Genomic DNA, 25,045 nt, shown 5'->3' with positions numbered 1-25,045 from the left:
GCTTCTGTATGTGGGTCTTTAAAATTGCAATTAAACAAATATGCAAGGAAAAAGATGATGCATAATATTTACTGGTAACTTGAGGCTTCCACTTCAAAAACTTCCTCTGGTAAGGCATTTCAGCACCTAACTGCAACTCTTAAAGCGGCTCTAGTAACATTGCTAGCAAAAAAATAACTTACTTTTGGCACATCAACTGCCACCTCCCTCATGGCACTGGGCCTGACATCATTCATCCCCTGCAGGAAGTCATTGAAAGCAATCATCACTGACCCAGCCACCTCGTTGTCTGCTAGGTTAGGTTTTTTCCCCAGTGCTCTCCGCAATGCATACAAACCTATTAAAAACAAAAATACATAAAACATGTAGGCCTCCTCCTGCTTCTCACAAACACCAAGTGCATAACACAAACACATGGCAGTACCCGAAAGGAAATGATGTTCAAAATAAGGTCTCAGCACAGGGCCTTTAATAGGTCAAAGAACATGCAAGACACTTCTGATGAGAGAGGGAGGAAAAAGGGATTAAATGGCCAGAGACAGCATATAAACTAAATCTGGTCCAAAAGACAGAATGAAACAGTTTTGCTGCTGTGTTCCTGGAGAGGAAGCTAACAGGGGAAGAACTTCCTAATGTCCAGACAACGATCCAAACACATTTTTAAACCACAGAGGAAGAGGCATAATAAATATTCAAGGCAAATGTTAAATTAGTTCACATGAGCTATCTGAAAGATCATGTCCATTCCTCTTCTACTGAGACTGCATCTTCTAAGCAGTTCCTAAAAACAAACTGATGAGATTTCTTTTCATTGGAACCTTTATACACAGCAAACATTCCCTGCAGCACTCAATAGCACTCGGGCTGTTAAGTCTGGAGAAGAAAAGGCTGAGAGGGGATCTTATCAACTTCTATAAGGATCTGAGGTGTGGGTGTCGAGATGAAGCTGCCAGGCTCTTTTAGATGGTGCCCAGTTATAGGACAAGAAACTATGAGTACAAACTGGAACACAGGAGGTTCCACCTCAACGTGAGGAAAAACTTCTTTACAGTGAGAGTGACACAGCACTGGAAGAAGATGCCCAGACTGGCTGTGGAGTCTTCTTCTCTGGAGACTCTCAGACCCTGCCTGGATGTGTTCCTGTGCAGCCTGCTCTAGGTGATCGTGCTTTGGCAGAGGATTGGACTTGATCATCTCTGCAGGTACCTTCCAACTCCCAACATTCTGTGATTCTGATTCCCTTCAGCAATCACACCTTCCAAACAGAGGCAGAGCTTTCACCTTTGCCTTTCTTTGGACAAATCACTCACAATACCTATAAATTTCACTACTAATTCCTAGCTTCCTGCTATAACTCAATCTTTCAAAAACCACACAAGCCCAACCCATTCACACATCAATATATCAATATTCCTCAGGCAGGACTGAGCAGTACCACCAGCAGCTCTCAAGTATCCCCCAGTGAGATGGCTCACATGATGCCTGGAGGCAGTGTCAGTTTCCCACTATATAATTATGACTTTCAAGGTCTAATTTAGAGATCTATTGTTTCTGTGAAACTGTAAAATATGTTATTACAGGATTACAGTCTTACATAGGGGGCAAAAACCCCACTGTCAGAATTCTGGTTTTTATCAGCAACAGTGTGACTTCCAGGAGCAGGCATCGTGCCCCTGTACTCAGCCTTGGTGAGGCCACAACTCAAGTACTGTGTGCAGTCTTGGGCACCTCAAAACAAGACAGACCTTGAGGTGCCAGAGTGGGTGCAAAGAAGAGCAACTAAGCTGGTGAAAGGTCGAGAAAATGAGTCTGATAAGGAATGGCTAAGGGAACTGAGACTGTTTAGTTTGAGGAAGAGGAAGCTGAGGGGACACTTCTACAACTACCTGGAAGGACAACATAGAGAGGTAGGTGCTGGTCTCTTCTCACAGGTAATTAGTGATAGTTAACAGGGAAGGGCTTCAAGCTGCACCAGGGCAGGTTTAGGCTAAACACTAGAAAGAAAACACTTTCACTGAGACCAGTCAAGCATTTGACAAGCTGCCCAGGGAGGTAGTTGAGTCACCATCCCTGGATGTGTTTAAAGGTCATTTAGGTGTAATGCTTAGCAATACAGTTTGGTAGAGGAGGGCTAATGGTTGGGCCTGATAATCTCAAGGGTCTTTTCAAACCTGAATGGCTCTATACAAGTACAAACACATCACACACATGCATAGATTGAGTCCAGCATCAGTAAGTTTGCAGATGACAGCAAGCTAGGAGCAGGTGTGGATCTGTTGGAGGATAGAAGAGTCCCGCGGAGGGACCTAGACAGGCTGGATGGGTGGGCACACGCCAGTGGGATGAGATTTAACAAGGCCAAGTGCAGGGTTCTGCACTTTGGCCACAACAACCTCATGCGGCGCTACACACGGGGGACAGAGTGGCTGGAGAGCAGCCAGGAGGAAAGGGACCTGGGGGTACTGATAGACAGTAAGCTGAAGATGAGCCAGCAGTGTGCCCAGGTGGCCAAGAGAGCCAATGGCATCCTGGCCTGCATCAGGAACAGTGTGGCCAGTAGGACAAGGGAGTTTATTCTTCCCCTGTACTCAACACTGGTCAGGCCACACCTTGAGTCCTGTGTCCAGTTCTGGGCTCCTCAATTCAAGACAGATGTTGAGATGCTGGAATGTGTCCAGAGAAGGGCAACAAAGCTGGTGAGGGGCCTGGAACACAAACCCTATGAGGAGAGGCTGAGGGAGCTGGGGGTGTTTAGCCTGGAGAAGAGGAGGCTCAGGGGAGACCTTATTGCTGTCTACAACTACCTGAAGGGAGGTTGTAGCCAGGTGGGGGGTGGCCTCTTCTCCCAGGCAACCAGCACGAGAACAAGGGGACACAGTCTCAAGTTGTACCAGGGTAGGTATAGGCTGGATGTTAGGAGGAAGTTCTTCACAGAGAGAGTGATTGGCATTGGAATGGGCTGCCCAGGGAGGTGGTGGAGGCACCGTCCCTGGAGGTGTTCGAGAAAAGCCTGGATGAGGCACTTAGTGCCATGGTCTAGTTGACTGGCTAGGGCTGGGTGCTAGGTTGGACTGGATGATCTTGGAGGTCTCTTCCAACCTGGTCGATTCTATGATAGATAGATGTAATACCTGTTGTCACATGCCACCAAAAACATGACACCAGTTTGCCTTACATGACCATAAAAAGACAAATATACTACACATTTTCTATATTTAACCAAACAAAACATCAGTTAGTGCCACATGAAAGGACAACAAAAGGGGTAAGCTCTTTCTAAAAATAGACATGAGTTTAACTTTCAGCAGACTGTTGTCTCTTTTCTACACTGGTAGAAGTGGACATGCAAAGTTTCTGACAATGGCAGGAATTCTGCATTTCCTACAATATATATAAGGTGTGAAGAGATCCAATATCTCCCCTGTGAAGCAGTACAGCTGGTGTCTCTCTATAAACTGCCAATTACAGCCGGGTCTGAGCACCTGCATTCAATAGCCAGGCCCTTAATACAATAATGAAACAAAAAAGTCTGTAATTCTGGTTTCCCTTTGCACAGAACATCCAGAACTAATAAGAAATATAAATAAAAACATTCCATGAGGCCAAGGAGAAAAATGAAAATCTGGTCACCAGAGGACAAGTATAAAATATCACTGACTTATTTTAACAGCCCAGACAATCTTCATGTTATTCCTCCCCCATTCCTTCCTTCCTCTGAAACAGCTCATTTTGAGCAGAAAAACATGTAAGACAGACAACACAGATTCACCCCTGAGGTTTTAAAATTTACAGCCAAGCAAATAAACTTGACATCTTATTCCAGTGCCATTGCAGCTAACAGGGTGGGAGCAAGTACTGGGGTTGAGCCACGCTGGCAGAGGCACTTAGTGCCATGGTCTAGTTGACTGGATAGGGCTGAGTGATAGGTTGGATTGGATGATCTTGGAGGTCTCTTCCAACCTGGTTGATCCTATTCTATGAATGCTACTGGTCTTGAAGCTCTAAATGACTCTATGTACTATTGCCAATAGTTCCTGAAGCAGTATGGCTCATTTTGGACATAAAGAGCTGGGGCTCTTTAGCCTGGAGGAGAGTGAGGGGAGACCTCATTCATGTTTATCAATATGTAAAGAGTGAGTGGCAGGAGCATGGAGCCAGGCTCTGTTTGGTGATGCTCAGTAACAGGACAAGGGGTAGTGGGTGGAAGTTGAGGCACAGGAAGTTCCACAGAAACATGAGGAAATCTTCCCTGTGAGGGTGACAGAACACTGGAACAGGCTGCCCCAGGGGGGCTGTGGAGTCTCCCCTGCTGGAAATATTCAAAACCCTCCTGGATGCATTCTTGTGTGATCCGGTATAAGTGATGCTGCTCTGCAGGGGAGTTGGGCTGGATGAGCTTTTAAGGTCCCTTCCAGCCCCTGCCATTCTGTGATTTTCTTTATGCTGAAGGCAATTCACATGACACTCAAAAAAAAAGAAAATGAAAGAATAAATAGCATGGCATGAAGTCATAGAGAAGGCAAGGTAAAGATCTCTATTCCTCATTTCTATACATATCTGCTCCATCAGGTACCAGTTTAGCTCTACTGCAATCATGTATGGTTATTTCATGACATGAGGAGTTCCTAAAAACAAACAAGCTTGTTTTAAAAACAGAGAGAGAACAGCACAAAGTGCGCAAGAAGAATATGGCTCTTAAGGATCGTTACTGCTTGTGCTACTAGGAGCACAAGGGGAATTTCAGTCCTCGGCAGCAGGTTAGAGAAGCAGCAGCCTCGATGCAGAAGAGGAATAAAGAGGTCATAGCTTTGCAAACAAAGGCAGGATTCATTGCGACATGTGCACGCACACGCCGCTGCTCGGGTCAGCGTTTAATTGAAACAGTGTTTTACATTAAAACAATAATCAAAAACAGATTGCAAAAGAAAGCACGAGTCTTCCTGTTTCCTCCTGTTATCATAATCGTTCTTTCCTGCACTTTGGATTGACCTCGAACCAGAGGAGGGGGAAAGTCTTACTAACAGGAGGAGGATACAGCCAGTGACTTGCCAGAGGCAGAAAAACACATCCTTGTCTCCAGACAAGATGTATTTAAGGTAAGGAAATGCAAGGTAGGGTGCAAAACACGCGGCTAGAAGCAGCGCAGAGGCAAAGGAGGAGAAACACTGCAGCAAACCCAAGTTTATCACAGCAGAATATGCTGTAACAGGGACGAAGTGGAGATTTAGACCTAGCACCTCAGCAAACACTGAGCTCCTCAGCTTAGCTGCTGGGTCTCTTTCACATGTGAACCTTTTTAGTGCACGTCATAGAATCATAGAATCAACCAGGCTGGAAGAGACCTCCAAGATCATCCAGTCCAACCTATCACCCATCCCTAGCCAGTCAACTAGAACATGGCATTAAGTATAAACAAACCCAGCACAGCATTTGCTTCAGTTCTGCTTCCTCCTTTGCAAAGGGTACTTCATTTTTCAGGATTGATTAATATCAGTTGCTCACTAGTGGGCAAGTAGGCTTTCACTGTTTTATTCCAGCAAGTCATGTGTGAGGGGAGGAAGGACACAGAGGTGTGGGCAGTTGGCTTGCTTGTGTGGGCAACTTTTCAAAGGGGTGTTTTTTTTCTAAAGGGATCCATGACTGGTTCCTAGAGCTGCCCTGTGTAGAGCAGAAACTTATTTCAGAAGGGAGCCTTTGAAACAGTGAACAGCACTGATTCTCAGTAGATTATAAATAGAAAAGCCCAGTGAGGAAAAAAAAAAATTAAAAGGCCAAAAAAAGACACAAGCATAGTAGATCATGCATGATGATTACAAACAATGGAAAGTAAACAATTTGTTCCAGACCAGCAACTGTGTGCTCTACCTCACCAACTCATCCTGTCTGTCTAGAACAAAGGAAACTAAGCGGACAGGGGAGGGGGGAAAACCCCCAGCAGAACGTCCTGTCCTGGTACAGACAATCCTTCTTTGGTACCAGGCAATGCTTGAGGTCGACAGCATTGTTTCCCTGTAAGATTGTCTTGCTCATCACTTGGCCAAGTGTTGGCATATTAGATCATTATCACAAATGTTTGAGCCTAAAAATAGACCCTATGACAGTGCTATATTTGTCAGACCGTGTCATTATACACTATGTTAATAACAGAAAACATCCACTCAAAATGAGGAACACATACACCTTAGATGTCAAAATCAGAGTACACAGAGCATTTGAGGAAATGGAGCTAACAAAACAGAGTTGTTCATCATGCCACCTTTCACTGCCCATCAGCTACTTTTTTTTCTGCCAATCCACCTTGTCTAGACTTAATCAACCAGAATTCTAATACCAGAATTTCTAAGTAGCTTCAAAGAAACTGCAATCTTTTTGCAAGATTGTTTACAGAAGGAAATGGTTCTTCTTTTCCTGCTAATCTGGTATTTCCCTCACAAATTACTATGGCAAACCTAGAAGACACACACCATTTCTCCCTATGACAGCTGTCAGAGCCAAGAGGATGCATGTCTGGAATTGGAATGTTCAATATTATATGGAAAGATTTCAGCTTCCTAATGGCTCCTGATGGGGCATCTTCCTCTATTTTTAGATTCTTTACACACTGTACTTCAACATTTAACAGTTTTATGCACAGAAAAAACACCTCATGTAACTTAAAATCAATTTTGAACTTCAGAAACTCCTAGGAGGTGCATCCCCAACTTCCCCGGCAATGGAACACAAAAGTTATTCCAGTGTTTCACATTTTTTAACTAAGGAGCACTTTTGCTTTGTGTCTGGCAACTTTTAATCAGCATGGCTTTCTACACTCATTGGTGACAACAATCCAAACATTATATTGGGAAAACTTTCACAGATCTTCAAGTATCATAGGCTACAGACCAGAGGTATTCTCAAACATATCATAGGCCCACACCTAACATCAAGGGATTGGGTAGTCAAATCCATGAAAAACCATCTAACAGAGGGCATGGATATGGATGTTGTTTGCATAAATATACAGTAATACAGACAAAGCCTGACTGCCTAGCAGACCTAAGCCTCACCATCATCTGGGAAGACTCCTAAGAATCTTCCTCAATTCAGCAGCGGTTTTGGCATGGTTTGGTTTATTTGTTTAGCTGACTTGGGTTTGTCTTTTTTTCCCCCTCACAATGTACATATCTATAGAGCCAAACACCCAAAAACTCACCAAGTAATTAAAAAAGCCCCACAGACCACACTCCTATAAATATAGATTTGAACTTACTTCTTTTTTTATTTAATCTATATTCCATGCATGCCTATTTAGAAAACAGTTCATGAAGCAGAAACTCTTACTTTTGCTCTTCAAACCATATTCTCGAGTCTGTCTTTTGCTGCCAAAGCTATATGGGAAAATCCCTGAAGAACTTTTGTATGTTGTTTGCACAGGAAGGATAATGCCCTTAAATCCCTTGTAACCATAACACTGCAAATTCACTCTGCTAACCTGAGCACTAATCTACTGTAGGGATTACAGGCACACGATTTATAGACCTGCATGAGGAGCTCCAGCATTTGCTGGAACACATCTATGAGGCTGACTAAAAGTTGCTGAGAGGTACAACTAGAGAGCAAAAGGGAAGGAGGAGGAACTGTATTTTCAAAACTTCTTTCTTACAGGAAGCACTTTATTCACAGGTCAGGCACACACACATCATTTATCCTAAGACAATGACAACAGAGGGAAATAAGGGAATTCCAGACTGCCTGTTTCTAGCCTGCTCCCATACACAAATGTACCTAACTGTGATTAGTCATACCTGTGTTAGAAGGAATCACACAGAATGCTATAGGCTGGAAGGGATCTCCAGAGATGGAGTCCAACATCCTGCCAAAAGCAGGACCACCTAGAGTATGTCACACAGGAATGCAACCAGGCAGGTTTTGAAAGCCTCCAGAGAAGGAGACTCCACAAGTCCCCTGGGCAGCCTGTTCCAGTGCTCTCTCACTCTCACTGTAAAGAAGTTTCTCCTCCTGTTGAAATGAAACCTTCTATGTTCAAGTTTGTATACATCAGAAAAACTAGAACTGTCAAGCTACTACAACAGCAAAGGGCAGAATGACAAGAAGTCACAGGGAGCGGCTAGTGGTCCTTGGGCACTGGTCAGCAACAACCATGAGGTTGGTTATCCTACTTCAGCTGGCAGAAGGTGGGACATTAGAAAAGACATAACAGGAGAGAAAGAAGGAAGCGTGGAAGTCTGCAGAATACCCTCCAGTTAGAAAAATGTCAGTTGAGATTAATTGCTCTACAGCAGGTTGTATTAACAAGAATTCTCAGAGACTAAACGTCGAGAAGTTCTCTTCAGTTCTTACACCTGCAAATCCTTTAAAGTTACCACAGAGGAGCAAGCAGTGCAGATCATTACAGAAAAAAACACCCCAAACCTATAGGATAATTTAAAAAGCAGTGGACTGCAGAATATCACAGTATCACAGTATCATCAGGGTTGGAAGAGACCTCACAGATCATCAAGTCCAACCTTTTATCTTCAATAATCAGTTTAATCTTAGTTAAATCATTATCATTCATTTCAAGGTGCTATGCAGGCAGCAGAGCATCTCTTCTGTCACTACGGAAGTAACACTGCCCAGCAAAACTCTCACCCAGCTTTGCACCTGGTAGCCAAAGCCCCTATGGGACAGGAAACTCAGTAAACAGCACAGTGAACAGCACATCTCCCCTGTCAGTATGACACAGAGCTGGGTTACTGACACTGTGTTGATTCCCAGGGTTAGAAAAATAAACAGGGACCACACAGAACTCTTCCCACCATAGCTCAGCCAATGACCCAGTCTAAGACCATATCTGCCCTATATTTATTCTGCTCTTAAGCAAAATTACATCATGCTCCACTTTCAGGATCTGCATGCAGAGGGCTGATGCTCTGCCTGCCATTTCACAGCCTGCACACCCTGCATGCCCCCATCCTTCAAGCAACTTGTTTGGGGCTGCCCCTCAAAGGCTGAAGTTTCTACATGCCTTGCCACACGTGCATCACGTTGTGTCACCTGCATTGAGAGCATGGGTTGTACCTTAAGGTTCATCTAAGGTATTAATTGATCAGCTCTTCTGAAAATACTATGTCCTGCTTTACATTAGCAGACAGAATGGGATGTGCTTTAAATAGATTATCAAGGACTCAACCCACAACTATGTAGATGAAGTCAGCAGTCCCACCATCCAATCAACTGCAAGCCAGTTCCAGATAGAAACACACTTAATTGTGATGAAACCCAAAAGTCTACAAGGCCTTACTGCAGAAGTGCAACAGCCTCCAAACAAAAACAAAAATAAAACAACCAAAAAAGGCAAATTACTTTATTTTAGGAAAAAAAAAACACTAAAAAAACCACTATAATGTGCACCAGTATCTCTTCAGAGAGGGACAGAAAGCTAGAGTTTTTCCCTCTGGATACAAAGACAGTCCCACTAAGGAAATATCTGTACACTCAGCAAGGGCAAGGACACAGGGAGAAATTTAAAAAAAGAAAAAGAAATTCAGAATTTTTGCAGTCACATCAGAATGACACCAAAGAGAAGTAAATGAGTGAAGATCTAGCCCTGTGCTGCTAAAATAACACCAACCTCGTGGAATCCTAGGAAAGGAATTGAACTATTTGACGTGTTTAAAGCAGCAATTCCAAAACCAATTCAGATTTTGCCTTTGCCCCACAAGATGCTGAGGCAAGGAAATCCTAAGAAAGAGGGCAAGGGATCCCACAGGCAAAAATAAGGTCAACACGCTCTGACCAGCCTCAAGCACGTTCCTTCAGGCTGCTCATCAACAGCCAGATGTATCCACTTCTGCACGAAAGCAATCATTCTGAGTTAGTGCTCAAAGAAACAACCAAAACACATGTGCTACAGTGCAACTTGAGACAGTCACATCGCTTCATGTGCGTGCAAGTGAGGACACATTTGTTCATAACCTGTGAAGAGGCAACTCAGGCCAATTGCTTTGGTTTAAAAACAGCTTCCGCATCAAGGACCCCACTTTGAGATTACAGAACACAGCACTAACTTAAGATTCACAGATGCTGGAGAAGGGGATTGGATTTTAATAGTCTTCTTACACCATAAATTAGCACAATGGAACACAAGTGTCAGAAAACTCAACTGTTCCAGGTCCAAAATTAATTTGTGGCTTCACTTCTGTATCATGTCTGGATTCTTCAGTACATTTCAAAACATAGTGTTCTGCCATTCCTGCAAGAAATGGCTCAGTTTTACATTTCTTGGTACTGACCATCTGGCTCCACATGTTATTAATACTCCCTATATTTCCTACATGACCTTCTTACAAAAAGGCAAGAGGCCTTTCCTACCTCATTTTGAAAGTCTCATGGGAACCAGCATTCAGTTAGAGAATGCAACAGCAAACCATTTGCAACAGATTAGTTTCAATATTTTTCTGTACTGCAGGAAAAAATACATTAAAGAACAAGGTAAACATGGGTATTTTTGGTCACTTTTCATAAGGGAATGAGATAGCTATAGTATGTCAAGCAGTGCTTTCCCTTTGAAATCTGCATCTGCAATCATCAACTGCAAGCTACCAACCAAAAAGCACCCTGCAAAACAGTCAATCCCATTGTCTTTTATCAAAATTTACACCTTCAGCAGTGTCTCAGCCCACATTCCCACATTTAAGGTTATAATCCCAGGGAAATATTTACATCTGTGCCCCTCCAGCAGAATTCGGGTCCAAATTGTGTTGGGAAAGGTTCATACTGGACCTTTATGGCTTAAAGAAAGGATAGATACTCTTGATGCCCTAACACTAGCTTGTTTCATCAAGACTTCGAGCTGAAATGAAGAGCCCAGATTTGAGACACAAAGGCTGAGAAGCCACATATTGAACAAGGCATTTGTCTAATTGAAAGAGCAGTCAGAGGCCAGTCCTGGGGGTGCACAGAGACTCACTGTTAATCACATTAGCCCAAACAGCTCACGTTTCCTGCAGGTGGCCAGGCTACCAAAACTGCAGAAGCTGGGAACTAAAACAACATACAGATCCAACAAAGACGACAGTCCTGGGTTTCAGGGGAATTTACTTCCCCATCGTTAGAGGGAAAAACATAACAACTAGGGACCAGCCTGTCAGTTGCCCTTTTTTTTTAATTTGTCTTTTCAATGCAAGTGGATTGTAGAAACTCTGCTTTGAGTCCTGAAAGATACAGCAGGAAGTTGCTCAGCTCCAACAAAAGCCAAGTACAGTATTCCCCTAGATAACTTACGTAGATGTAATACCTACATCAACATACAGCTATCAATTAAGCAGCATAAATATTCCATCTAGCTGTAATATTCACTAGAATGCAGAGGTAATAAAAGGGCCAAATGATTACTACAGACAGTAAGATCTCCAAACAAGACTCTTAAAATCAAGGGCTTAAGACAACAGACCATAACCTATGTCTATGCAAGCAGCCCCGGAGATTCAGCAGAGTTCTGTCAATTCATGCTGGTCAAAGATGCAGCAACTTCTTGTTTCTGTAACCTTTCTTTGTAACAGCCAGCTCAAGCCAGTGAACCCCTAATCCATGACACCTTAAAACCCCAAAGGCTAAACAAGGTAATACTTTTAACTGTACAACAATTAGTGATGCATAAAGTGATCAATGCTTCTTAGAGGGAAGTTTGAGAGTTTCAGTGCTTGCAATGCAGCATCCTCACTGGAACCAAATAGCTGTTACTGCAAGAGAGGCCACTCTTTAAACAAAGGCATTTGTTCTTCCTCTCCTCATGATGCTATCTTATCACAGTCCAAGTGTTTTATATCAGCACGCTGAAATTATGTGTAATGAACAAGGATGTTCAAGATAAATCCCAAGAGTTACAAAGCAAATGCTTCCTTTCTCTGTAAACAGTATGACTGAAGCCACTTCTTGAAGAAATCAAGCTATATTTATATTCACCCTCTTGAAATGCTACAGGCAGCCATAGAAGGATAAGTTTATAATAAATTGCTATATTTGGAAACCTTTGTTGCTAAGCATCTTCTAACATTCAGTACAGTTTATACCATTCATGTCCCTGCTACGTAATTAACATTTCATATGTTTAAAAGAAAAAAGTGCAGTGCTTATCTCAGTTATTAAATTTAAATCATTGTATTTTTTTAGGGAATTAATAAAAGACTCTGTGGCAAATTAAAGCAAGCATAAACAACAAAATCTCAGGCATATACTGACACTGTATGCAAGGATAGGGGAGAATCTATCTTCTAGAGACTGCCTCTGCTCGATCTAACAAGTCAGAAGGCAGCTGTTCACACTGAAGGGTAGGCTGCTACATAATTTAGGATGCAGTAGACCTCTCCCAGTCTTAAGAATGGCTTTTTCAGCTGCACACATAACTTTGCTCATCAAGGAGCCTGTGTATGTGATTCCCTCAGAAGGTATTCAAGTTCTCAAGAGTCTACCACAAGGTGTTAATTGCAAGCTGATGTCCACAGGATGTGGTTCAGCACCCATCAAGGCATTTGCAGGTTTTCCATAGCTCCATAACTTTCATGATAGCTAGAATTTTCCTTATGAAGTCACAAGATTGAGGTTTTATTTTGAAAGAAGCTAGAACTGTATTTTCAGGTGATACTGGAAGGAAAAAAAATCAGTAATGTTTTAAAAACTCAGATGAAATAAAAACCCTCTTAATTGATTATTATTTCCATCTATATAGAGATATTTCAAAATGTGTTTGGTCATAATACCCCATGTGGAAAAGTTCAGAGCACACTGCACAGTTCTTGAGGTTTCCTGTCCACCTCTCTTCTCCTTGCCCATTCCAACACAACACAAGATGGCATTTTTTTTTTACAGAGGGGCCTGCAAACATCCAAAACAAGCTGAGCACTAAAAGGTCCTAAAACTTCTCCATGTCTTCCATTAAAGCACACAGCACTGCTGAAGAGAGAAGAAAACTGGCCTGGATAACCCCAGAAGCACCACCAAGCAACTCTCACACTGGAGAACTAGCAACTCCTGCCAAGAAAATGGCTGGAATACATCTAACTCAACAATAGTCACCCACTTTCCTTAACCCAGGTTCTTCAGAATGATAGAGCAGACAAGCAGCAAAGCTTTTAGAATGAGGTATTTTAGGAAACATCACTAGGGATGCAAGAGCAAAAAGTTTGTTTATCATAGCCCTACAAGTGCTACATTTACCATGTCACATGAATTACTGCAGCCTTGGCTTATATAAAGTGGCATGCACAGTGTATCATACACATGTTAAAAGAACAGGGCTAAGGTATAAAGGTAAGGAAAGACTTCTTTGGATATGATCTTAACTTTGTGTGAAGAACATAAACATATTTAGCTTGCACATTTTCAGGTTCTCCAGCCACAAATGAAGTACCTAAGGATATAAACAGGGTAACTAGGACTTAGGATTGTCTTCCAAAGACCATCACTGCAATACAATGAGCAAGTGACAATAATCTTGTATCACAAACTGAACATAGATTTCCAAGGGCAGAATTTCTGCTTCTGAAGTAGTTTCCATATTTCACCTGTACCTATCATACATGTCTCTCGTGAAAATGGTACAAAGAGCCTTAGAACTGGTGAAAGAACTTACAGCTCAGATATCACCTGAAGATTCTGGTTATTTAGAACTGCACCCCAGCAGTCTTAACTTCATGTTTATGTCATCATTTATGTGGTAATACATACAAAATACGATGTTCAGTTCTGAGCCTTGCATTACCAAAAGGTTATTGACAAACTGGAGTGAGTTCAGAGAAAGTCACCAGAATTTCTCAGAAGGCAGGAAGGGCTTATTTATGAAGAAAGATTAAAAGAGCTAAATATTTACAGTTTGGCTCAGTAATGAATGAGGAGGTAGAGGACATGAGAACAGCCTAGAGATATCTGAAGGGCGTAAACACTAAGGAGGGAGAGTGAATGTGTTATACAAGGATGTAAATAGAAATAATGGGATAAAACTAAACAAGGAAAACTTGGGCTGAATATCAGAGAGCATTCCTGGACAGCAAGCTGTCCTGGCCCAGAGCACAGTTCAAGTGAAGCAATAGAAGCCCACTGCTTGGAATAACAAACAAGACTAGACAAAACACTGGAAAAAATTCCATATGGAATAACCTTGCTGTGCTAAGGAGAAGTACTAGCTCATAAACACCAGCTTTTAAGTTTAACTCCAGTAAAAGCTGCAATATTTTAGAGGGTGTTGAGATTTTAATATACAAATCTGTATCAAGAGTTTAATCACAGAAAAAGAACCCAGCTGAGAATGCTCCTTAGCCACAGCCAACTTAAATTCAGTTGATGTAATACTTGGACCAAACCATGCTTCTGCAACTCCTTGAAAAGGAAAATACTCATGGGCTATGAAGAGTTAACGGCGCTGGGCTATGTTCTCCCCAGCAGAGGTCACTCCAAGTTAACAAACGACAAGGAAATGTAGCAGCGGGGATTCAAACTACAGGAAAGATAAGGAAAAGGAGACAGCCCGCTTCTCTCAGCGCCAGCATTGCCTTTGGATGCACAAGCTCGCAGACAACAGCGTGTCCTGCAGTCAGCCACAGGTAGATGCCCCAAGTTTTGGATCAACAAGGCACACGACCGTCAATCTGCAGAAAATTCCCTCCCAAAGTAGGTAATGCTGTCTATCTGCAGCTAGATCATGCAGTGCCCAGAATCCATGTGCCGATGGACAAGTAAAGCCTGTCCTGGGTCTTGTTTGGAACTGAAACCAAACAGTTTCCACTGAAAACTTTACATTGCATTACTTAAATATTCACTCTGTGAGGACTGTGGCAAAGGCAGAAAAACATTTTTTCCAGAAAAAAAGGAAAATAAAAAGGGAGTTCATCTTTTTTCTGTTGTTGCTTGTATCTATTTGTTTGCTAGCTTAAAACAAAGTTTAAAATGTAACTGAAGCCAACAGAAGAGCACTGCAGAAAGAACATTCCGTGTCCACACGTGGCTTTTTCTTCTTGGTCCACAAAACCATTTTTGAGAATTATCCCTTAAAAACTGGCAACTTGCTGTTGCAGGTGCCATAAGCCCTAAAACAACTTCTGTCATCTTCATAGTTAATGCTGATGCAAGAATTAGCTGCGCATTGTGCCACTGCCAGAGGAAGCTGTCCCAGTGCCAAAAGAAACAAGAGTAACCAGTGCATACAGCAGACATATTCGTGAGCTACAAGGGAGGAAATGGGCATAAGCAGAGCTGAAGAGTCATATTTTGACTAGATTGATTTAAAAGGCTGCTGAAGGGTAGATTTAAGGTCCAGCACTTAAACCACACAGATGCACTCCAGCAAAACGTAAGACTTGATAGAGTGTACTTTTAATATTTCATCCAATGAAAACAGAAGTCAGCTCACAGTTAAGTATTCCCTGGAACATACTGAACTCTGCCTGCAGGATGCATGGATAATTCCCCAGGGCTATGCCTGAGCCAGAGGCCAAGGGACACCTTCCAGCTCTCCCAGTTTCACTGCACAACCCAGTCTCATGCAGTCTCTGTCACAAAGTCCTCATCTGCAGGCAATCAAAACAAAGGCACTAAATACAGAAGAGAACCACAGTAAGTGCCACTCAGGCCTACAGTATCAGCATCTTGGGAATAAGGACCTACAGGACAAGCTGTCTAGTCTGACTTTTAGGGATATGTCAGTTAACTTATTACTCCATTGGTTTACTGTGAAACAGCCACCTAGCTAATATGCTAGAGAGATAAGCAGCCACAGGAAGGGTAGATTTAGAATGGATACTAGAAATAAATTCTTTACAGTGAAAGTGGTAAGAGAATGGAACAGGCTGCCCAGGGACACTGTGGATGCCCTTCCCTGGAAGTATTCAAGGCCTGATGTAGTGGAAGGTGCCCCTGCCCATGGTAGGGGTTGGAACCAGATGCTCTTTAAGGTCCCTTCTAACCCAAACCATTCTGTGATTCCATGCAATCACACAGATTACTCCCCTGTGTTACTAATCTTAACACACCATTTTAAAAATCTATTAATACTCAAAGAGTTTTTCTGATCTGTCCAGAAGCAGACAGGTGGTCCTCACATTTCTTCCTTGGGTATGGAATGTGTCGATTTTATGGACACAAGAATTAATCAATCTCATTGGCATAAAAGCTGCCAGTACAGGTTATGGATGTTTATGTTTTTTAAACAAAGAGTTTAAAAATAAAGAGAGATCCTAAGTCTCACCTGCTTCCTTGCACAAGGCTGCTAAATCTGCACCCACATAGCCATGTGCACTATCAGCCAGCTGCACCAACTCTGCTGCTGTGAGTGAATGGGGAACTTTCTTGAGGAGCTTCTGGAGGATGTCCAGTCGGTCTTGTGCATTGGGAATTCCAATCTCTATCTCTTTATCAAAACGCCCAGGCCTGCGCAGGGCTGCATCCAGTGCCTGGGGGCGATTCGTGGCCCCAAGTACCAAAAGCTGCCCTTCACTGTCCTCCTAAAGGCAAACAATACAAAATATTCATTTAAAAATACAATTAAGTGCCCCACAGCTTAAAAATACACTTCCTGCTTGTTTTTCCCTGCTATTACACTCACTAACATGCTAGTTCTAAAGGAGGAAAGCAATCTTTTCAGCACACATACTCCACAGGCGAGTCCATCCAACCTATCCCAAACTGCACTTTGGCAAACCTATAGGCTACATGCACATAGAGATAATACAAACAGAAACTTTACTCCAAGATGCCCTCTGCATTACAGAAGCAATATTTGTTCAGCTGGTCACCACAAACATTAGCTGTCCCAGTAGAGTCTACTTACTGAGCCAATGCCATCCATTAATGTCAGCAATGAAGCAACAACTCTCTTCTCAACCTCGTTCTGAGCCCCTTCTCTCTTTGGGCAGAGTGCATCCAACTCATCTATAAATATAATGGAGGGGCGACTGGAAAAGGGAGACAAAAATGTTAAGGTGCTGAGGAAGACTTAAAGCATCAAGGCAGAGAAGCGCAAAGCTGCTTATGAAAAGCATCAGTTGCTGCAAAAGTTAACAAGCATCCCACTCCTTCAGGCAACTGCAGTTTTCCACTTTGAACATGGTGCTACTCAGTGAGACAAAATAATACACTAGATGAGTAATATCTTCAAGATTACCAATCTACTTTTCTATGACTCCTCCCAAAAAAGTGAATACTAAATAAACCAACTTCATCATAACAACACAGTGTTTCATTTGTTACTTCTACAAATACAGCATGGGACAGTCTTTTGCTAAGGGTATTACGAAATCTGAAGCCTAATAAATTATTGGGTATAATGACACTGTAATCCAGAGACACATTATATCCACCACCAACACTAGCTCATTCAATGATGGCTTCTATGTCTCACCACAGTGCTACAATGCTCTCCAAAGATCAACTACATAGAAAAATTTGGATCCAGGTGAAACTGTGGCTCATGCTTCCATCTGTTGAAAAAAGTGCACAATACACTAACGATACAGATCAAGTGATTTGGCACCATTAGTAACAGCCCCTAAAAAAAAAGGAGTAGTGTCCAAAAGCATTTAATAGACATGCTAAAATTTCACTGCTTTCCTTCTGGCTAAACTCTATATAAACAAATTTATTTCCTTTAAAGAAAGAAACAAAAAACCAGCAGTACACTGCAGAAAAATTTACAATTCAAAGATTCTTGTAAATGTTTTTCTTTTAAGAGCATTAATCATAGAATCGACCAGGTTGGAAGAGACCTCCAAGATCATCCAGTCCAACCTAGCACCCAGCCCTAGCCAGTCAACTAGACCATGGCACTAAGTGCCTCAGCCAGTCTTTTCTTGAACACCTCAAGGGACGGTGACTCCACCACCTCCCTGGGCAGCCCATTCCAGTGCCAATCACTCTCCCTGCAAAGAACTTCCTCCTAACAACCAGCCTGTACCTACCCCGGCACAACTTGAGACTGTGTCCCATTGTTCTATTGCTGGATGCCTGGGAGAAGAGGCCACCCCCCACCTGGCTACAGCCTCCCTTCAGGTAGTAATGCTGGAACCAACACCACAAATAAGTGAGGGCGAATAAAACAATCCTGAAGCACATACCGCAGAGAAGCTTCAGCAAAGATCTGACGTAATCTTGATTCAGACTCCCCATAAAACCTGTAATAATTAAAATATTTTAATAAAAAACATTATTTGGGGCAACTTGGAAAATTATTGCTGGTGTGTTCCCAAAAGCCACAGCGCGACCCTTGCAAAGTCACACAGGTTACGCAATCCCAAAATAATCTTTATTTCCACAAGAACAAGAAATTAGGGCAAAATGGGACACAGGTAATAATATAAGCATATTGTAACTAGAAAAAAAAATATTAAAGAGAAAAGCTTCTCTCTTCTGTGTTAGAAACATTTTTATCTATACTTTCAAAGGAAAAAAAAGTTCCCCTAAAATCACTAATCTGTGCAGTGTCCATTTAAATATGCTTCAACAAGTCAGTGTGCTTGTTGCAGGAGTAACACGCAACTGCAGATGCAATTTTAGTCCCCTCATTAATTTAGTCCATGCCTTACACCAATTTCTTAGCCAAATCCAATAAACCTCTTTTATTACAAGAAGAAACATAAGCCCTACTTGAGAGAAGCCTTTCCCATTTGTTTTTAACTCTCTTAGGCAGACAGCCCACAGCCAATTTTGCATCAACATCTATCCACAGTGGATAGATGCCAGGACAGAATTTGGGCCAGTGTATTTATAGAATTAAAGAAAATAAATTAGTTGGACTTACTTGCTAATTATTTCAGGGCCATTAATAACAGTAACGTGAGCGCCAACCTCGTTTGCGATGGCTTTGGCAATCATAGTCTTCCCAGTACCCGGAGGGCCATACAACAGCACTCCTCTAGGAGGAGGGATTCCTTTAAACAACCACACAAACAGAGAAGAAAGCCATTTGTGATAACGCCAGAATGAATAACCTGCACTTGGGCATGTCACTGTCCCAGTTATTACCCACTGTAACAGTAGCAGAGACCTCATTGTGATACAGTTGTGGGCTTTCAATGGGAAGAATCCTCTTATATGAAATATACACCAAGAGTTTTTGAAGTCCAAGCAAAAAGCAACTACTTAAATCATCATATTTTTCAGTCTGTCCACACTAAGTCTCCCTACACATTGTGGTGTTTGTTTGGGAGGTTTTCCAAAAAGCTATTGGACTGAGTATGCAACATCCACCACTGACTGCACTGAGTTATTCATGATTCTGATAGTGCCATTACTACAAATATCCCACATCAGAAAACCACTTCTCTTCAACACTCCAAAACTGCAGAAATACTGTGAGGCTTGATTCAAGAGCACTCACAAAAAGATGAAAAATACACACCAAAAAGATTAATTTGCCTCCTTAACACTAAGAGTTAAGAGCCAAAATAGCCAGAGACATTCAGGCACACTGAAAGAACAAGGTACTACTGTGTAGTTACAACTGGACAGAAGCTACAGGTAACTACACAAAGTAATATTATGATCCCAAGTAATGAGACAAAAAAGCAAGTTTCAGACCAGCAAAGACATATTAAATGGGCACAAAGTCAGAAAGAGGTGGTGAGAAATTAGAAAGCTAAAAGAAGAGGTAAATGTTTGACAAAAGGAGTGACCCTGGCACAACAGGCATTGCTGAAACACTACCGAAGAAGAAAGACTGCTTGGGTACCACAGTACTAGACAAGGAATGATGCCTGAAGTAACAACCCAGTAGTGACAGAGAATACTAGTCTTGGGAACCAGTACACTCATCTGCTAACTAAGACAGGACAGAACTCAAATACTTCACAACAGTCCATTAAGGCATGTGCTGCTCCCTCGTGGTGCTTTTCATACTGGCAAGTAACGCAGCCGTCGAACTACAGATCTCAACTTCAGTTCACAGCCTCACTCTCCATGAGCCAACAAATGACTTTCCGTGTTTGAAAGGTTGTTAAAGGTTTCTAACTGGTGAGGAATCATCATCTCTCATCTGGCTAGTAGAGAATCTGATCGAGCATTTTTGGAACTAAGTATGAAGAATGCTAATGCTGAAGCAAGCTTTCTGCTAATACAAAGCCACACAGCGATGCTGAGGTTGGAGGTCAGCTAACTGAGCTGGAGCACACACAGATGAAGATGCCTCACAACTACCCAATCACGTGCAACGCACAGCAAGAGAGCCACCTGTGCCTTATGAAAGTAAATGTTCCCAGTGATCACTGAAACCACCTGTCTCTACCGTCTGTGTGGGAAGAGAAATTAAAAAACAACTCAAAAATATGGCATTAAAGAAATATTTATAGGTAAGAGCCCTAACTCAGGTTGATGCACACCCAGAGCAGGACAAGGAGCAGATGTGTCAGCTATATGTACTTATTTGTTTGCAATAAATACACAAAATAACTGTTACAAAAGTCCTGAGGTCATATACATGTTAGATATAACTTTATGCATGGCAACAGTAATCATGCTAGTTTTTTCATTCTGTAATTCTATGCTGAACACACTGAGCAGTTTAAACAGAATACCCTCAAATTCCTTAAAATTCTGCAGGAATCCTATAACACATAGGCAAAAAAACAGCAGAATTCATCTGACTTAAGTGAACTTTTCTCAACTTAAAAAACACAAATTTGTTGACTCCACCAAAACAAATTAGAAATCTTATGAAGACACAAACACCTGCACCTGTCAAATGCCCAAGTATACAGGTTTTTCCTATGTGCTACAAATCTGTTTAGGCATAATTGAATTTTCCTGGAGGCAAATTATTTCTTTCCTAGTCAGTTATTTTTTCACACAAGGAAACTTTAACATCCTCAGAGCATCCATACAGGATAACTATAAAGCAGTTTGTCACTGCTGGCACACAACAGTATAGCAGTGCTTATTCTCTGAATAATCTGTTTCAATAAAAGAGAGTCATGTTAAAGAAGACAACTAGTCTGGTACAAAGAAAGCCAACTCTTAGGCACCATACCGTAACTCTTGAACAGTTCAGCTTGCTTCAAGGGCAGTTCAACTGTTTCTTTAATAGTTTTGAGCTGGCTGCTCAAGCCTCCTATCATATCATAGGTGACTCGGGATTCGCAGTCACCACTTTCTGTCACGCTGCTCCTTGGTTCAATAAAATTGATTTTAGTTCTTGAAGAAATGAAATAAAAAGCATCTGTATTGCTTACTGCTCCAGTTCTGCCAATTAGTGAGAGTTCCTCACTGCCTCCTTTCCCAGTCAACTCCAACTCATTGGGGAGATCTGCACCATCTCCTTTGCCGTAGGTTTTATCTCCCTGATCTGAATCTTGATTGCTGGCTGCCACAGCAGAACTAGGTGGAACTGGAGAACCTGGATCAGTTGGTTTGCATGGTGTGCTCACAGATGCCACCTCCAGACTGTCATCAATGTCCATTTTGTCAAGCTGTAAGGACAGATCTAATGCACTTGTCTCCAAATCTGATCTTTCAAGGTCTTGCTCCAGCACATCAGTGGAGAAAGCACTGCCACAGGCAGTCAGCTCTGCACCATCTGTTCCCTTCACTTTTATCACCACGATGTTACAAAGTTTGCCATAGAACGTAAAAGCCAAGAGGTTTCCTGGTAAAATTATTTTCCCATCTGTGAGAAGATTAAAAAAGAAAAAAAAAAAAAAAACACATCAAAAGACAAAGAAGAAATTTCAGCCTACTTGGAAGTGATAACATTCAGACTTTCTTGTACCAGAATCTTTATCAGGAAGCCCAGAGAACACTAGAAAACACAGCAAAAAGGGGATTAGGTGATTTCAAAGTCATTTCAGGTAATTTAAGTGATCCTTTTGTACTTGAGCAGACTGGATAAACGTTGATCAGTATCACTTCTAATCTCTCAAATTAAACTCATCATTAATCTCAGCATTTTAAATTTCATCCAGCATACAATGGGAATTACTACTGTACGAAGGAAAAATCTGTAGATGCCATGTGCTTCTCAATATTTCATATCTAGGCCACCTTCTTTGAGAATGTTTGCCTGAAAAAGGTGAGGTTTCAGTCTTTAAGTTGACAGAGGAAGCTTAGGAAACATGATCTGAATGCACCTACAGGTGCACAGAAACACAGGCAAAAACATAAGCAAGATTTATTATTTCTAGCCAGACTTATGCATCTGGAGCGCAGCTCAAGCTTCCTGCTTCTTGGCACAGCAATACTGTTGTTAATTCCTAAACTAGGAGATTCTCTTTGAGCAGAAAAATTTGTGAGCTCTACCTTGAGTAATTTACCCTTTTTGCCTCACTTTTACATATCTACCACTCACTGAGGAGCAAATTTGCTTGTTTAATAACATTTTTTAAAACATGAGTGTGGGATTTCATGTTAATCCTGACTCCTTATCATGTTTCTAATGTGTAGTATTGCATTCTTTTCTTAACAGTGCAAGTAAACTCTAACTGCATCAGAATGCTAGCCAGAAGGCCAGCAATGGTTGCTAAATAACTGTATCAGCAACATGTATAATGGACTCGAGGAACAGGATTACAATTAGCACAAATTAGACATTTACAGCATGGCAACCTTACTTAGCCCAAAGACAGATCTCTAAAAGAAGTGTGAGCAGAATAACATCCTCTGCTTTGCTACAAGCCCAAGAAAACCCAAGATAAAGAATATAAGAGGAAACTCTTTTCTATCCAAAACTTGTTGATCTACTGCATAAAGTCAAAAGAGAAACAATAAAACCTGTACCTAGGTTTCTCAGTAGACAGACAGACATTTCCTCAGCATTAATGGTGGCATCTTTGTCTCTGTGATAGGAAACAAAACAGAAAAAAACACATTTTTCAGTCAGTAACTACTTCAAGACCAAAGCAGAGTTCACATCACTGAGGTACCAGTATGATAAATATCACCTGTTTTACAGTATATGTTTTAACCCTACAAACAGTTTTTAGCTCAGACATCTTCAATCTGAAGATCACAGAATCACAGAATGTTAGGGCTTGGAATGGACCTCTAGTGACCATTTAATCCAGCCCCTACTACACATGTAGTACCCAAAGCAGAACAGATTTAATTTGGGGTTCATTTTTCCACACAAAATGCTCCAAAAAAGAATACCACAAGTTTCATTTACCATTTTGTAAGGTTACAAATACGGAGTATATGTTTCTCACCTCGGCAAGCAGAGCAGCCACTGCTACCCTTCACTGAATTGAAAGGGCACATAGATAAGGTTGGTCTGTGTCAGCCCTGCAAACACACCTACACAGCTCTGACTGATTAAACCATCTCGTTGACCATTCATGAAGCACATCCACTCTCAAAACTCTACATGCTGTTACCACAAACATCATTAACTTTCCCTGCTCCTTAGATAAACTTGCAATGAATAAGATTGTAATGATTCCATCAATTCTGAGTGATGGTTTATCCATACAACTTTCATCCTGTTTCATTTGGAGCCTTACCTTTTACTAAAGCCCATTAAACTATCTTTTCATTCCTTCAAATTTATCACCTCAGCCAATCTGTATGAGCCTCACACATTAGCCCTCCTGTTTTCACAACAAAATAAAGGTTTCACTAGATCCACTTTGCAGACAAACTTCCACAATCTGTGTAAGTGTCCACACCTGTACCACTAAAGAGTTGAACAGCACCAAAGGCACGTGAAGCAGATGCAGCTGCTGCAAATAAAAGCAAGATCAACTGGGGGAGCTCTAAACCTACAAATAAAAGCCTGGTTCTCCTACTGAACGAGAAAGCAAAGTGAGGCAAGCTAGGCCAGCTTACAGGAGAGCTCTCAAAATAACACAGCCTTTCCCAACAAATAAATTCAGTTATGCTGCTGAGTTCTGAGGTTGGGGATTGGGTTTTTTTTTTGTAACTGAAAGAAAAAGTTCAATTATGCATCCAGCAATTGCTCAGAAGTTAGTTTGCAGAGAACAAATTAAATCTGTGAAGTGTCTAGAGCCCTAGGCAGTACTCCAATAATGCTATCTCTATTTCTTTTCATTTATATTCTTACAGGACAGGATGGCACTATGGTTTTAGTAAACTAACTGGCATTAAAAGGGCAATTTATGGGTTTCATGTTTTCTCTCTTTTACTCTGGTGGTGCTTTTAATCTTTAGCAATCCTAGGAGCCTGACTCCTAATAGGGAATGAAAATTGTGTGTAGAACAGAATCTGAAAACATTACAATGATCATAAGTTCTTCACTGAGAGAGTCATTGGACGCTGGAATGGGCTGCCCGGGGAGGTGGTGGAGTCGCTGTCCCTGGGGCAGTTCAAGGCAGGATTGGACGTGGCACTTGGTGCCATGGTCTAGCCTTGAGCACTGTGGTCAAGGGTTGGACTTGATGATCTGCGAGGTCTCTTCCAACCCTGATGATACTGTGACACTGTGAAGTATTCCAGAAGTTTCTGTGAGCTCACCCTTAGTTTATTATTTCAGTACAAGTCAAGGCTTTAAAGAAAAAGATACACCGCTGTCACGGGCTGAGTTGAAACTGCTGCTGATATTCAGCACCATGCTGCTGACATGCCAGCTTCAAATTGAAGTGCTGGCTGCAGCAAAGTACCACGGGGCTTGAAATTCAGACTGCAAGACGAGAGGCTTCCTGGACATTTGCCTTTGTGCAAGTACTAACTCCACCAAAGCAAGGGAGAAAAATAGCATCTTCTGAGAGGTAAGAGTCTGCAGTGCAAATCAGACGCCTCATGCTACGTCATTGGATCACTACAAGTCACGTACCTCAACTTCACATCGACTTCCTCTGCCTGGATGACTGCACCAGTCACAGGTTGCACAGTGACAGCATCACCTAGATTTACTTTCAGGTTCTTCTGTGTGGTTTCATTCAGCCCAACCTTCCCACCTGGAAAGCCTGTGGTGGGCCAAGCAGTACAGACCTAGTAAGAGTTTCAAAACAAACAACTGTCAGTTAAGTTTTTTCTTCTCTATTTTCAGTCCTCAAAGTGACCAATGCTTTGCGATCTAAAACACAAGCTGAGGAAAAAGGATTGGGTTAAAACTTGGTGCCACAGAATAAGATGA

At 41.8% G+C, this 25,045-nt stretch overlaps 1 protein-coding gene across 14 annotated transcripts in view; it reads right to left on the bottom strand.

Moving 5' to 3' along the window:
- AFG2A (AFG2 AAA ATPase homolog A) overlaps window positions 1–25,045 on the bottom strand; it is a 225,264-nt gene that overhangs the window by 198,832 nt on the left and 1,387 nt on the right. For 12 of the 14 annotated variants that reach the window (XR_010303720.1, XR_010303721.1, XM_064149951.1 and 9 more), the window contains exons 3-10: window positions 24,743–24,900; window positions 22,732–22,790; window positions 20,990–21,625; window positions 18,767–18,896; window positions 18,084–18,140; window positions 16,802–16,925; window positions 16,220–16,475; window positions 183–337 (exon numbers count right to left, since the gene is read on the bottom strand). Coding sequence is in view for 12 of the 14 variants with exons in the window: in XM_064149951.1 (XP_064006021.1) it covers window positions 183–337; window positions 16,220–16,475; window positions 16,802–16,925; window positions 18,084–18,140; window positions 18,767–18,896; window positions 20,990–21,625; window positions 22,732–22,790; window positions 24,743–24,900 (1,575 nt within the window). In the remaining 2 variants the exon portion in view is untranslated. Of the gene's footprint in view, window positions 1–182; window positions 338–16,219; window positions 16,476–16,801; window positions 16,926–18,083; window positions 18,141–18,766; window positions 18,897–20,989; window positions 21,626–22,731; window positions 22,791–23,159; window positions 23,235–23,453; window positions 23,541–24,742; window positions 24,901–25,045 lie in introns of those variants that run through there. The other 2 variants (XM_064149954.1, XM_064149955.1) reach the window with 2 other exon arrangements.

Source organism: Pogoniulus pusillus, chromosome 10 (assembly GCF_015220805.1).
Source record: "Pogoniulus pusillus isolate bPogPus1 chromosome 10, bPogPus1.pri, whole genome shotgun sequence".
NCBI classification, from domain to species: domain Eukaryota; kingdom Metazoa; phylum Chordata; class Aves; order Piciformes; family Lybiidae; genus Pogoniulus; species Pogoniulus pusillus.
This window is presented reverse-complemented; position numbering and strand designations above follow the sequence as displayed.